Genomic DNA, 15,026 nt, shown 5'->3' with positions numbered 1-15,026 from the left:
GTCCTGGAGGTTCCTAAGCCTCTCCTCATTTTTTTGAATTCTCATTTCTTCATTCCTTTCTGGTGGGATGTTTTGTTTTTCCTTCTGGTCCATTCCATTGATTTGAGTCCCAGTTTCCTTTCCATCACTATTGGTTTCCTGTGCATCTCCCTTCATTTCAATTAGTTTAGCCTTCATAGGTTCCTCTAATTTGTGGCTATGTTCCTCTAATTTATGACTATAATCTACCAGTTCTGTGAGCATCCTGATAAATAGTGTCTTGAATTGTGCTTCTGAGAGCCTGGCAATCTGTTGGTCGCTTAGAGTTATTGGCTCTGGGACTTTGAGTTCTTCTTGCACCATCTTTTGGGCTGTTTGTGCCTATTCTGTAGCAGGATCGGAGCCCTAAGGTGTTCGCTAGCACAGGGCAACTAGGTCGCTGGGTTGTGACGCTGTATGTGGGGGCGGGGTCAAAGAGGGACTATGGCGTCCTGTCTGCCGCCTGCCGCCTTGGCCCTCACCGGTGCCGCAGCTGCTGCCGTCACCCGGCCCACGCGTTTCGTCCCACTGCACACGAGTGTGCCACCGCCGTCAGCCCTCGCCCCCTGGGGCCTGTGTGGTCTGTCTCACTGTGCGCGAATGTGTGACTGCGGTCAGTCTGCCTCGCACCCCAACTGGTTCCGGCTGCCTGTGCGCCTGGGTCCGGGGCCCTGTCCTGCCCGACCCTTCTCGCTGCTGGCTCCGCCCCTCCTACCGTCCCTGTTGAAAGGTTAGATGTAGTCGGACTTCCATATAATTCAATTTTCTGTCCTTTGGTTGTGTCTTTGTTTCTCCAAACCTTTGTTGTATTCAGACTTGGTTGAAGGAGAAGGCACAGTGTTTCCACCTATGCCTCCATCTTGGCAGAAGTCTCAGGAACAGATTCTTGACATCATTAATCAAAAGGGAAATGCCAATGAAAACCATAGTGAGATACAACTTCATACCCACTAGATGGCCAGACTCAAGTAGTCAGATAATAATTGTTATTGAGGGTGTGGAGAAATTAGAACCCTCATACACTGCTTATTGGAATGCAGAGATGGTGCTACCACTTTGGAAAACTGAGTTCCTCGAATGACTAAATATGGTGAAGCCATGTAACCTAGTGGTTTCACTCCTAGGTATACATATCCATGAAAAATGAAAACATATTTCTATACAAAAACTTGTACAGGAGAGTTCATAGCAGTATTTATTGTTCATAATATCCAAAAGAGCCTAAATATCCAACAGATGAATGGACAAAATGTGGTATATCCATGCAATGGAGTATTATTCAGCTATGAAAAGAAATGGTAAACTGATACGTGCTGTATCACAGATCAAACTTGAAAGCGCTGTGCTAAGTACAATAAGCTAGACACAAAGGCTACATATGAGTCTGTCCACATAAGTGTCCACATCAGGAAAAGCTATAGAGATAAAGTAGATTGGTGCTTGCTTAGGACTAGAATGGAAGCTAGGGGTGCGGGGGATAATAGCTAAGGGTATAGGGTTTCTTATTGAGGTGATGAAAATGTTTTAAAATAGACTGTGTTGATCAATTATATCTCAAAGCTGTTTTAAAAATGGGTAATCACTAGACAAATACAAATAAAGTGTCTGTTCCTTACCTATTAAGGAGGGGATATAGGTAAAAATTTATTGTCATCTGAAAGTATCCATGATAAATTGTTGAGTGGGAATTTTTAAGTGGAAGACAAATCATAAAACCACCAGTAGCTAATTTTTCTAAAATTATTTTTATACAATTAATTTTGTGTAAAAATATTTTTATTTTCCCTTATTTGTTTTTCTGATGTACTTACTATGGATACTTGTTACTAGTATAATAAAGATATGAAGCCCAAAGTAAAAGTTTATATTTAATGAAGCAATTGTATATTGTAGGTGCCAAAATAGAATAACATTAGGCAGCACTAATCAAAATAACCAGATAAAGTTCATTTTGGATTATATCCTGTTTGAGTCAAGAATTTTAGAGTGGAAAAAATTCAGAGTAGGTTATCAGAACAGGTAAAACTGCAGAAACGTATAAAAATGCTGGAAGGAACTGGGGATATCTAGCTCAGGGGAAAAGAGTATAGGGCATAAAAACTGTCTTTAGATATGGTGAGGGCTGGTTTTGTTAAAGAAAAGTTAGGTTTATTCTGTGTGGCTTCATGGGCAGAACCGGGGTGTAAAGGAAAAACCTGGTTCTTCTCTACTGTGTTTGCCTCCTGTACTTTTACACAGCACACTTCACTTCCAGCCACCAAACAGGTGGAGGTAAAAACTCCATACCAAACAGTTCATGACACCAGCCGCGTCTCTTAAAATTTAACTCAATTCTGACACCATCTGCCTGAGGATAGCATCACATCCCACAGGTTAGGGACCCAGTCCCAAAAGACTGCTCCCTAACCTACTTCAGAGGTTAACCACAAGTACTAGGTCTCGGTCTGCAGGTTACCCACAGTCCTGAGTTCTGATTTGGCTACAAATCGGGGGTTTCCGTGATCTCCTCCTCAGATTCAATTAATTTGCTAGAGTGACTCACAGAACTCAGGGAAACATGTTTACCAATTTATTAAAGGGTATGATAAAGGATACAGATGAATGGCCCAATGAAGGGATACATAAGGTGAAGTCTGGGAGGGCCCTGACTGCAGGAGCCTCTACACACTGAGGTTCATCACCCTCCTGGTGTGTGTTCCCATCCTGGAACCTCCGTGGACTCCTTACTGTTGGGATTTTATGGAGACCTCCTCCCGGAGGCATCAGTTATGTCTTCATTTCTAGCCCCTCCCCCATCTCTGGAGAACAGGGTATGCAGCTGAAAATTTCAGGCTTCTAATCATGACTTAGTCTTTCTGGTGACTAGTTCTAACCCAGGAGCCATTCAAGAGCCCACCCATGGTTGCCTCTGTAGAACCAAAGACATGACTATACCCCAGGAAATTTTAAGTGCTTCAGGAACCCCATGTCAGGACTCAGCGTCTAAGGCCAAATACTAGAATAAAAGATGCTACTGGTATCCTTCTCACTTAAGCAATTACAAGGATTTCAGGAACTCTGCCAGGACTTGCACAAAAACCAATATATATATTTTCTCTTATCACACAGGGCCAGTATATGGAGATAACTGATGAGTGTTTTGGCTGAACCTAAGCTACAACTTTTCAAATTATATAAGGTGCACCCCATTACTTGGGTGTTATCTTGAATTTGTCATATGACTGGGTGGGAGATCAGTTTAAGTTCCTTTTTAGCTCTTCAGATTCAAATTCAATTGGCTGTTGAAATCTTACTACTTCAGCTGAAGTAATCAATTAGTGATAAGTTGAGGGAGGGATAACATATATTGTTTAAAATTCAAGCAAAGAAACCTATTGCCTTTTTTCTGTAGTTTATAACTTTTTATGTTGTAGGGAAAATACATATATTAAATTTATCATTCTAAGTATACAATTTAGTGGCATTAATTATATTCTCAATTATGTCATATAACCATCACTACTGTCTACTTCCAGAACTTTCTCATTATTCCAAACAGAAACTCTACCAATTAAATAAGAAGTCCCCATTCCTACCCCAGCTCCTGGTAACCCTTATTTTACCTTCTATCTCCATGAAGTGGTATTCTCATAAAGTAGAATTACACAATTTGTGTCCATTTATATCCAGTTTCACTTAGCATACTGCACTTAAGGTCCATATATGTTGTAGCATGTATAAGAATTTCATTCCTTTTTATGACTGAATAGTATTCCACTGTATTGTGTATATATGTGTGTGTGGTATATATACATATATATACCATATTTTATCTATCTGTTGATGGATATTTGGGTTGTTTTTACACTTTAGCTGTTGTGCTGTTGTGAATGGTGCTACTGTGAACGTTGGTATACAAAGTATCTCTCTAAAATTTATTTAATTTTGAGAGAGCGGAAGGGAGGGTGAAAGAGAGGGAGAGAAACATCAATGTGAGAAACATCAATTGGTTGTGTCTCGTACACACCTTGACCAGGGATGAGCCCACCACCTAGGCATGTGCCCTGCAATCAGATGGGCAGCCCTTTCTTGCTTTGCCGGATGACACCCAACTAACTGAGCCACACTGGTTAGGGCCAGCATATCTCTTCTGAGTCCCTGCTTTCCATTGGAATTGATGGATTATATGGTAATTCTGTAAGTTTTTGAGGCACTTCCAATCTTTTTCACAGCGGCTGCCCCATTTTGCATTCCCACAGTAATGTACAAGGGTTCCAATTTCTCTGCGTGGTTGCCAAGACTTACTGCTTTCTGGGTTTTTTGATAATAGTCATTCTAATGGGTATGAAGTATATATCTCATTATGGTTTTGATTTGCATTTCACTAATGACTAACGATGCTGAGCTTATAGTGAGCCATGTTTATTGGCTATTCGTATGTCTTCTTTGGAGAAATGTCTATTCCAAGTCCTTTGCCCATCTTTGGATTGGGTTTTTGCTTTTGTTTTTTAGTTATAAGAGTTCTTTATGTATTTTGGCATTCATCACTTATCAAATACATTATTTAGAAATATTCCATTTGGTTCATTGTCTTTTTATGTTCTTGACAGTGTCCTTTGATGCACAAAAGTTTTAATTTTGATGGAAAGTAACAAAAAGACCTTCCAGTCGCATGGTTTATAGCATTACTCTGAACAGTAATGACTGGCATCTCCCGATGAAAAATGAGTGGCTTTCCGTGGTCAAGGAACAGAGAAATGCCATTTAGCAAGGTCTTCACTGGTGTTAAATGAGACGGCTCCCTGCTGTTCCCTGAGAGATTGTTTTCACCGTAGAGTAGCTTTCTTTCAGAAATCATTTATTCAGTCACAAGATGTAATGCTTTCAAATGAATAATCCACCAGAAATAAATAAGGTGTTTAAACAGAGTTCAAGTAGTTCCATTTCATTTATGTTGAACTTCTGACTATTTGACTTTAAATTGTTTTTATGTCCTCTCTGAACTGATGGTCATATTTTACCAGCTTTCTTCTCTGAAATTTAAATTTTTTACTAAAACTTGAATAACCATAAGATGGATTTCTTTAATTTTCCCTATCCCATTAGGATATTAACCTAGAATTCTTTTTTTTTTAAAGATTTTATTTATTTATCTTCAGAGGGGAAGGGAAGGAGAGAGGGAGAGAAATATCAATGCATGGTTGCCTCTCATGTGTCCCCTGCTGGGAACTGGCCTGCAACCCAGGCATGTGCCCTGACTGGGAATTGAACCTCGATACTCTGGTTTACAGGCCCGCGCTCAATCCACTGAGCTACACCAGGCAGGGCCTAGAATTCTTATTGCTGTTGGATATTGGTTCACTCAGAGAGTAAAGGCCCCTCTATAGAGTAATACTGGGATTGTGTGGACTTAAAATACTGCTTTTAAAGAGGTTTCAGTTTAGAAAAACTTTCATGGTCAAGTGAAATGAAGATGTGATTCAGACGTGAACCTTCATCCCCACCCTACCGTCCTAAACATCACTCTAATTTCCAATATCCACATGTCTCACCCCATCTTACTGTATCAGTCACTACATTCTTGCCTTTAATTTTCCATTGTATTCATTAATGTTAAGATATTAGTGGTATGTTAGCTTTTGGCATTTCTACATTGTATAATTTTAGTTTTTGTTTTTCTCTGTCCCCCATCCTCATAGGTAAAAAGGTGGGAGAAGACCTAATTAGATATGGAAAAGTGTTCAAATGCATAATAACATATAGAATTATATAGCTGCTTATTTGGAAGAAATTGTACAAAAGAATTAAATATGTTAATAGTTCCTTTATTATTTGTAAGTCTGCAATTACATTAAATCCCCAAGGTGCTAGGTCTCTGGATTTCATCATTTGCCAGTTAAACCTGAAATGAGCCAATAATAAATGATCTCAGAACAGCCTGGAACATTCAGTCCTGGAATTGGAGTAGAGTTGTATACCATCATTTATAAGTATTTAGTTACCAGTAGTTCTAGGTAACATTTTTTTAGGTAAAATATTGGATTCATAAAGAAAACTGAGTCATCTGACAATATTTTATATTGAAAGCTTATTATATTTTATTCAACAGAAATGCACATCAAAACATTCACCCAGAAAACCAAGAACTGATAAGGGTGCTTCGGGAGCAGCTGCAAACAGAGCAGGTACTGTTCGTGTAAACACGTGCTTTTATGTAAGATGTAGATGTTATTACTCCCCTCGTTTCCGAAATTGTGGGGAAGTATTAATAAATTACTTTGTGGAAACATGGGCTGCTTTCCTGCTTTAAATTACCTTAAATTATTCTATCCATTATTGATTTGCAGGTTAGGCGAATGACTAGCCTTAAGCTATTCAGGTGTTTTCATATATTTTTTAAACTTGCTTTTAAAGACAACAGTTTTTCTATTATTTACTTGTAAGGAAATAATCACTGTCTAATTGGCTTGAGTGAAATGTTGTGGAAAAACTATTCTAACATGTATATCCCAAGGACCTATTAAGAAATGACTATAAAGGGTAGCTTTTTTTTCTTCTCTTTTTCTTCAATGGTCAAAGATAAGAAAACTAGTTAGGCAAAAAAGAAAACTTTTCTCATCTTCTTTGCTTTCAACCAGATGGACTCCCTAAGAACCAGCAATGTAATACATTTTATGAAGGCTGGGATAAATAGGATATCGTACACCTTCATGCCAAGATAGCTAACATCAAGAAACAAAATTTAAAAATTTATTTTCTAACCACCAATCAAACTTTAATGCCAAAGAAAGTTGTACCCATATCATTTATCTATTTACCAAATATTTATTGAAAATCTACCATATGCCAGACAGTGTTCTGGGAATTGGGAATTCGGCTGTCAACTAAACATACAAGAATTCCTGCATCTTAGAACCTAAACTCATTGATGCAAAAATAGTTTAAGTATGTTAGGAGCACTCTCTTCCCGAGTGATTGTTATCAATAATTCATGCCTGGATAGTGTTTAATAATTTACAAAATGATTTCACATACTGCTCTTATTTAATCTTCAAACATAGTAAGTAAAGCAACGATTATTACCCTCTTCTAACATATTAGCTCACTAAGATTTTCTTAAATTCACTCTAGGATTACATGACTAGATCTAGATACACGGGAGTCTCAGATGGAGGGGGACCTTCCAGTTGTTTGTCCCACTGTCCCACTGTCCCACTTACCCACCTCCTACCTTCCTCGCCATGGCATATAGCTCTAGTGAGAATAAAGCTACTTAGCCTATACCATGTTGCCCTATATGGTTCTCACTAGCCACATGGAGTTATTTAGTTTTAAATTAACTAAAATTTAAAATTCAGTACTTGAGTCACATTAGCCCCTTTTCAGGTACTCAGTAGCCAAGTGGCTGACATGTTGAACAACACGGACAAAGAAAATTCCCATCACTGCATAAAGTTCTGTTGGACAGCACTGGTAATTGGTTGTTCATCAATTAATTTCCAAAGAATAATAATGAAGAGAAAAAGTACAGAGAGGAACATTTAAGTGCTGTAGGTTTTTCATTTTGCACCATTAAAAAATGACATAAAAGGCTACAACATCGAGGTGTGTCCTTGGCTTATAGGATATTCTGCTATTTTAGAACTGTTTTATTACAGGGGTTTATGGTATATTAATTTGTGGTGGTCAGAATCTTTGATTTACTTTATAATAGTTCATATTTAGTGAATTTGATACTTTTATTTTGGTATTTTTTGTTTTTTAAATATTTATTTTTATTTTTTAAGATTTTATTTATTTATTTTTAGACAGAGGGGAAGGGAGGGAGAAAGACAGGGAGAGAAACAGCAATGTGTGGTTGCTTCTTATGCAACCCCCACTGGGGACCTGGCCTGCAACCCAGGCATGTGCTCTGACCGGGAACTGAACTGGCAACCCTTTGGTTTGCAGTCCAGCGCTCAGTCCCCTGAGCCACACCATCCAGGGCTTAATTTTTTATTTATTGATGTTTAGAGAGAGGAATATCTAATTGTTGTTCCACTTGTTTATGCATTCATTGGCTAATTTTTGTATGTTCCCTGAGCAGGGATCACACCTGCAGCTTTGGTATATTGGGACAACACCAACCAACTGAGCTACCTGGCTGGGCAGTAATTTGATGTTTTTCTTTTTATTTATTTATTTATTTATTTATTTAATTTGTTTATTTATTTATTATTGCTGTTCAGTTACAGTTGTCCCTATTTTCCCCCTATCACTCTCCCCTGCCCTACCTGCCCCCTATAATTTGATGTTTTCAGTGCCAGCTACTTTGTTTATAAACGTATGTCAGGTACTCTAAAAACTTTTGATAAGTATTTAAAAATATACATTTTATAGTAGTAATAAATAATCTTTTAGTTCCTGGGATTCTACTACAGTGAGTCCTGCGATAAAGTCCTTGTCCTCATTGCACTCACATTCTGGTGGGTTCTTCAATAACTGGATGCCTCTTGTACTGATGATTTTATTCAACATGCTTATTACAGTCAAAACAGTGATGTTTACCAAGAAGCAATTAAATTTACCAATAGGATTATATGAAGTGTAGTAGTGGCCTTACATTTTTCTACTTCCAAAATGACCAAATAATCTTCTCTGAAAGTTTCATTCCGGTTTCTTACAAGGTATAGCATACATGTAATACTTGCCAGGAATGTATGAATGAAAAAGGTGTTAAAAATGTAAAAAAGTTAATAAAAGTTCAGAAACAGTTTGACATTTCTTATTCTTTAGTTATGGATTAGCTCAGCCTTGTGTTACTCAGAATAACTTACTCATTCTAATAGAGTAAAAGAAAAACCCCTGAGTTATTATAGGTTTTAATCTTTAGATTGTGTTCAGAAAGGAAAGTAGAGACCATACAGTTTATAGATAAAACCACAATATAGCCTCATAACTGTATGCAACTTGTAAGACCTTAAACTGTTGCAAATCTACACTTCAATGAGGATTACACAGCACTGACTGTATTCCTAACTACAGTTTACCAGAAAGACAGCTTTGAAAAGCTGGTGTGTCATGTGTAACTGTATACACATATTTTCTCGTCAGGATGTACCTGCCGCTGCTCGACAGCAGTTTTACACCGACATGTACTGTCCAATCTGTTTACATCAGGCCTCCTGCCCTGTGGAAACAAACTGTGGACATCTCTTCTGTGGTAAGCAGACAGTGCTGTACTTGGTAATAGTGACTCTTTGCACCAAGACCCATGTGTCTACATAGGCTGGATTCCTGACTTTCTCTGTCATATTTTGTGTTTCATGAGTAGTGTAGATTGCTTCTGATACCCTGCTCTACTTATTGGCCACTTTTATTTAGTGCCTGTGGGTTCAAAGATTTTAAAAACTAGTTATTCAACTTCTTAATATACAGAAGTGTGTTTCTTTGAATAGTAATTCAGGTACATCAATACCTGGATGGATTGACTGGCTCATTCTTCATTCACTTTTTAGTACTTTCATTTATTATTCAACCTTCCCAAGACAGGAAGGTTTTCCTCTCAAGGACCCTGCCCAGGGCCCTCCTTTAGCTCTGCTAACTCTTCCTTTCTCTGAGTCAGTGCAGAAGTTCTTAGACTCTCTCTCTTCGTTACCTCAAGAGGGTTGGTGATGGAGAATGAGAAACCTAGAGCGTGCAGGGGAACAAAAAAGGGAACTTTGATTTCACTCACACTTATTTAGCGTCAGTACAGGGGGCTTTCTACCCTCCAGAATGACTTTATAGAGAATAATGAGATACCAGATGGTCATTGCTTGTTATGATCACACGAGATTGGGGAGAGTTAGTTATTACACACCTAACATACTTCATCTCATCTAACCCCACAGAATCAAGGTTCAGGTATGTTAAGAAATTTTACAAAGGGTAATCCAGTCACCAAGGGACAGAGGCAGATTTTAAATCTAGGTCTAATTTCAAACCCTGTGTTCAGTTCTACTCTTTGATTGGGGGCTTATACAACTACCTTCTACTTAAGATTTATCCAGTGTTTTATGGTAGTATTTCTTTGTGTTAGAACAGCTGTATTTAAGATAGGGTTCTATTGTTCCCAAAATGTACACCATTTCCATGTAAAGACTAATTAGAAATGGAGCATACAATGACCCTATAAATTACTTTTGTCTAAGACTCATTATATAGAATTCTTAGGTATATAGTGTTACTGTTTATGCTGTTGGGGATGACGTATGTGTTTGAAATCCAGGATTCTCAGTACTTCGTCCTTGTTAAGTAAGTACTGACCAACCCCACTATTGCCTTAGCTAGTAATTTCACCCTCTTTCCTAAGGTTTATGCTGAAGTAGCTAACAAATTATAATTATCTGTTGGAAATGCTAATGAGGAGCAAAATAATGAAAGATCAGATAGGGAGAATTAAATGGCCATCAGAGAAAGCAGATACTTCCCCCCACTCTCAAGCCTCTGGTGGATATTGCTAATCAGCTGGACACTGAGTCTGATGTGGACCCAACCATCCTGCAGGCCAGTGTTAGGAATCACTGAGGTTTGGCAGGCGAGGCGAACTCTATTTGCCAACCCAGGCTCAAGTAATTCACTGAGTGGACAACCCAGTGAATTGAAAGATGGCTGTATTGTGTTCTTGGATTTACCTTTGGGTCTGAGGTAATAGGGTAGATTGCTTCTGATATCCTGCTCTACTTGTTAAGACACTTTTATTTACTGTCTGTTGGTTCAGAGGTTAAAAAAACTAGTCATTCAACTTCTCAGTAAACAGAAATGCATGTCTTTGAATGATATTAAAGTATATTGATACCATGTATATTGAGAGCACTTTAGCTCAGTTCTATATACAGAACTAGTCAGCCCCTTCACAGTGAGTTAAAAATAATGCAGCAACAGACTTCATCCTACTGGCAGTTGTAGCTCTCATAATTTTATTTAATTCCCCAGCAGTCTTATGAGGTCTTATTCCCATTTTACAAATAAACTTAGAGAAATTGTGACTCAGGTTAAAGTCATTGAGTCATCGCTCCACCATCCTGTGTAGGTGGAGCTCTCTTTTTAAAGAGGGGAAAGTTGAGGGTAAGGAAAGCATCAAGCATGTCCTAGCAGGTGAACTGAAGTGTTTGATTTGCTGGACCATAGTTTCTCAGTGCAGGCAAGTGGCCGTTATGTAATTTGCAAAGCAAGGACACCTACACCCCAATTTGTGGAAAAGGGATGTGAGATTAAATAAGTTCATACACGTCAAAACATGTTGAACTTTTGGGTTAGAATGTACTAGATAAATCTAAGCCATCTTTACAAGTGGCAATAATACTAACAAATTTATAATAAGTTTTGTTTTTATATAGTTTCTATATGAAATTAGATTGCTCAAAGTACTTAATATTATCTAATTAACACAGCACTCTGAGAGTAGGGAAAAATATCAGATAAAGATTGTTTAGCTTTTTAATTCATCGTCAAATTGTTGAACCAGTTTTCCCCATTGCCACTGTAATGTCCAATTTGGACAGCCTTTGCTTAGTCCGTCAGTTTAAACTGCTCACCAGACTCCTCACTTACCATCTCTTTTGCCTTTGGCGCTTGCTCCTGCTGTTCATAAAACCTGGAGTGTCCTCCCTCCTGAATTCTGCCTATCTAAATTTTTGCTGTCCTACAGTGTTCAAATACTCTCTGCTCTGCAGATTATAACACATCCCAGAGAGTTCTCCCCCTCTGCGCTCCTTTTGTACGCAATGTTACACAGTCCAAGATCCAACTCCTGTCAGATTGATTTAAGTATGTCAGCTTGGTTTTCCTCACTTTGCCATTGCTTCTTCTGGATTCTGGACATTTGTGATCTGGAAGAACCAGAATAAGGAACATAGGAGGGCTAAGCTAGGTTGCTAAAGCAAGAACAACACGGAAAATCCCGGAGGTAGGAGGGAGACAGGAAGCACTTAGTTCCGATTCACAATGAGACCTGGATGGTCTGAGAAACAGGTGTTCTGCAAGAGGAAGATGAATCAGTCCCTTAAACATCAGACACTGTCTAAACTTTTTCTTATTCATTTGTTTCTGGTCTAAAATGTAGTGCTTCCACACTTAGCTCATCTACTGCTGCCTGTGGCCTTCCTTTAGGCTGTGTATACTTACACAACTTGGCTCTCTAAACTCATAAAAAAGGAATTGTGTGTTTGTAACATTTATTATTTCAAATAGAAAATTTAGACTGTGAGATTTGTTGGTATCATTTATACAATGATGTTTTATTCCTGTTTTATTTATTTGACATAAGAAATGCATTATATTCTAGTAAGCCTCACAGCACCGAAGCAATTAATGCATGCTTGGTTTTGTCTAAAAATATCTGTATATTCACTGGTAGTTTAAATAAAAATGTTTTTCAATAGCTGGGAATTGTTATTAGATTTAAATTTGCCTGAAGAGATGCTGGATAAAGTAAAAAAAATTAATCAGCTGATAGGGTTAAAATATTTCAAATATTTAAAACATCAGTATTAATTTTTTTTCCCATCAGGTACCTGCATTATTGCGTACTGGCGATACGGTTCATGGCTTGGGGCCATCAGTTGTCCAATCTGTAGACAAACGGTAATGTTTGTATCCAGAAGGCATCATAAATGCTAGTTCACTTTGTAAATCTTTCTAGTTTCTGTATCTGACTTCTGAATTATTTTGATATTTTTAGCAGAATTTCCTTTATCCAAAGCTTCTGTGATGTTACATTATTTTTTAAATGTCTTTAAGACACCTGAAAAAAGGGAATTTCTTTTGAAATCCTTCAGTTGTAAGGAAAAACAGATGGTGAATGAACCCTCTCCCAAACCTTCTAAAGGCTTGTTGTAATACCAGCAAAGGAATAACTGAACTAGCGAATCAGGCTTAAGCAAATGTCCCCTATACAACTTTTGAAAAAAATTATTTTTCTTTTTTAACTTATTTTTAACCTGCCCTCTCTAGTAAGGGTCCAGATAGCTTTAAATAATCAATAATAATTTTAAATGTGTTTTTTTGAAACGTAATCACATCGAACTATCCAGAACAAATTTGACCATTGTAGTCAGTCTAGAAGCTACCTGAGGGTGGAGGCGGTACATTTTTATGTACTGAAGTCTGAAATGCCAGCACAGATGGGACTGCCTCATTTTCTCAATTTCTTTGACAAGCTGGAAAAAGCACTATAACTGGCCCTGGCTGGCGTAGCTCAGTGGATTGAGCATGGGCCTGCGAACCAGAGGATCACGATTCGATTCCCAGTCAGGGCACATACCTGGGTTGCAGGCCAGTTCCTGGCAGAGGCCAGTTCCCTGCAGGGGATGCACGAAAGGCAACAATACATTGATGTTTCTCTCCCTCTCCTTCCCCTCTAAAGATAAATAAATAAATAAAAAATCTTAAAAAAAAACCAAAAAGCACTATAACTGAAAAATCTGAGAAACTGAAGTTCTTAGTTTTTTTATTTTTAAAGAGTTTATTTATTTTTAGAGACAGGGAAAGCAAAGGAGAAAGAGGAAAAATGTCAGTGTGTGGTTGCCTCTCACACATGCCCCACTGGGGATCTGGACCACAAGCCAGGCATGTGCCCTGACTGGGAATCGAACCGATGGCCCATTGGTTTGCAGTCTGTGCTCAATCCACTGATATTCTCTCAGCTGTGTGTAGTTTTTTATAATTTCCTTTATAGTTATTTTATTTTCCACTTAAATTAAAAATATACACTTTTCTGATCATGAGTTATGAACATGTAAAAAGACAGCATCTCCGTAAGAAGTCTTCCAGTGAGCAAAATAAAGTCCTAAAATGGATGGTTTCCAAGTAAATATGTCAGATTGGATGCATATATTTACTTTTGCTCCCTCTTACAACTTCACTAAAATAACAGTAAAGGACATTATATGAAGGTATAAACCCGCAGAGACCAAAAAATAAAACAAAATGGTAGAAGAGGTGACAATTTTTCAAAAATTCTTTGTAAAGTATAATGGACACACAGAAAAGCACACAAAACAGAGAAGTGCAGTTCATTGAATTATCACAAAGCAACACTTGAATAATCATCACTCAGATGAAGAAACAGAAATTGGCCATCGGCCCCAGAAGCCTCCTCAGGACCCTGCCCAAATCTTCACTCTTCCTTCATCTCCTGTAGGTAATTTCTATTTCACTTTTTTTAAAAAAAAGATTTTATTTATTTGTCTTTAGAGTGGAAGGGAAGGAGAGAAGGAGAGAAATATCAATGTATGGTTGCTTCTTGTGAGTCCCCTGCTGGGAACTGGCCTGCAACCCAGGCATGTGGCCTGACTGGGAATCGAACTGTGATCGTGTGGTTCGCAGGCCCACGCTCAATCCACTGAGCTACACCAGCCAGGCCTCTATTTCACTTTTATGATAAGCATTTCCTTGATTTTCTTTATAGTCTTATTACCTTAGTATACATCTCTATGATTGTTTAGTTTTGTCTGATATTTACACTTTATGTAAATAAAACCATATGTTATGTATTATTAAATCTACACACACAGATATACAGGAGTGAGCAAAAGTAGGTTTACATACAGACAATAATTAATAATACAAGAATGATAATATAAGAATAAACTCATTCATGTACTCACAGCCATAAACTGACTTTTGCCCACTCCTGTATATGCCTTTCAGCCTTGTTCTAGCTACCTGTTTCCCCCCATCACTGCCTTTTTTTTGGTGAAGATTCAAGGCTTTCTCTTCTTCCTTCTACATTGCCAAATTCTGTTTCTTTCACATTTGACTCTTTATCACGTGGTTGGGAGGAAATACTGTTTTGGGGGTGGTTTCGTGCTGCCTTTCTGGGTGATTTTATATGTGACAAAAAGCAGTCGGCACTGAAACTTACTTACTGCCACCTCTCATCGTCTTTAGCTATCAGCCAGCCACACTGAGCCCAGCCTAGGTCTCGCGTTAAAGAATTAGAGCCACCAAAGGCGTGGAAATGGAGTGTTCCCTGCGGTCTCACAGAGGTGTCCAACCTTCAGCCC

At 38.2% G+C, this 15,026-nt stretch overlaps 1 protein-coding gene across 6 annotated transcripts in view; it reads left to right on the top strand.

Annotated features, from left to right (window-relative positions):
* RNF170 (ring finger protein 170) overlaps positions 1-15,026 on the top strand; it is a 39,867-nt gene that overhangs the window by 8,881 nt on the left and 15,960 nt on the right. For all 6 annotated transcript variants that reach the window (XM_037055489.1, XM_037055491.1, XM_037055487.1 and 3 more), the window contains 3 exons: positions 6,107-6,182; positions 9,091-9,199; positions 12,530-12,603. In XM_037055489.1, coding sequence (XP_036911384.1) covers positions 6,107-6,182; positions 9,091-9,199; positions 12,530-12,603 — 259 coding nt within the window. The remainder of the gene's footprint in view (positions 1-6,106; positions 6,183-9,090; positions 9,200-12,529; positions 12,604-15,026) is intronic.

Source organism: Sturnira hondurensis, unplaced genomic scaffold (genome assembly GCF_014824575.4).
Source record: "Sturnira hondurensis isolate 20B ecotype Veracruz unplaced genomic scaffold, ASM1482457v3 Scaffold0008640, whole genome shotgun sequence".
NCBI lineage: Eukaryota > Metazoa > Chordata > Mammalia > Chiroptera > Phyllostomidae > Sturnira > Sturnira hondurensis.
Note: the sequence above shows the minus strand (reverse complement) of the source record. Positions and strands in the feature narration are given on the sequence as shown.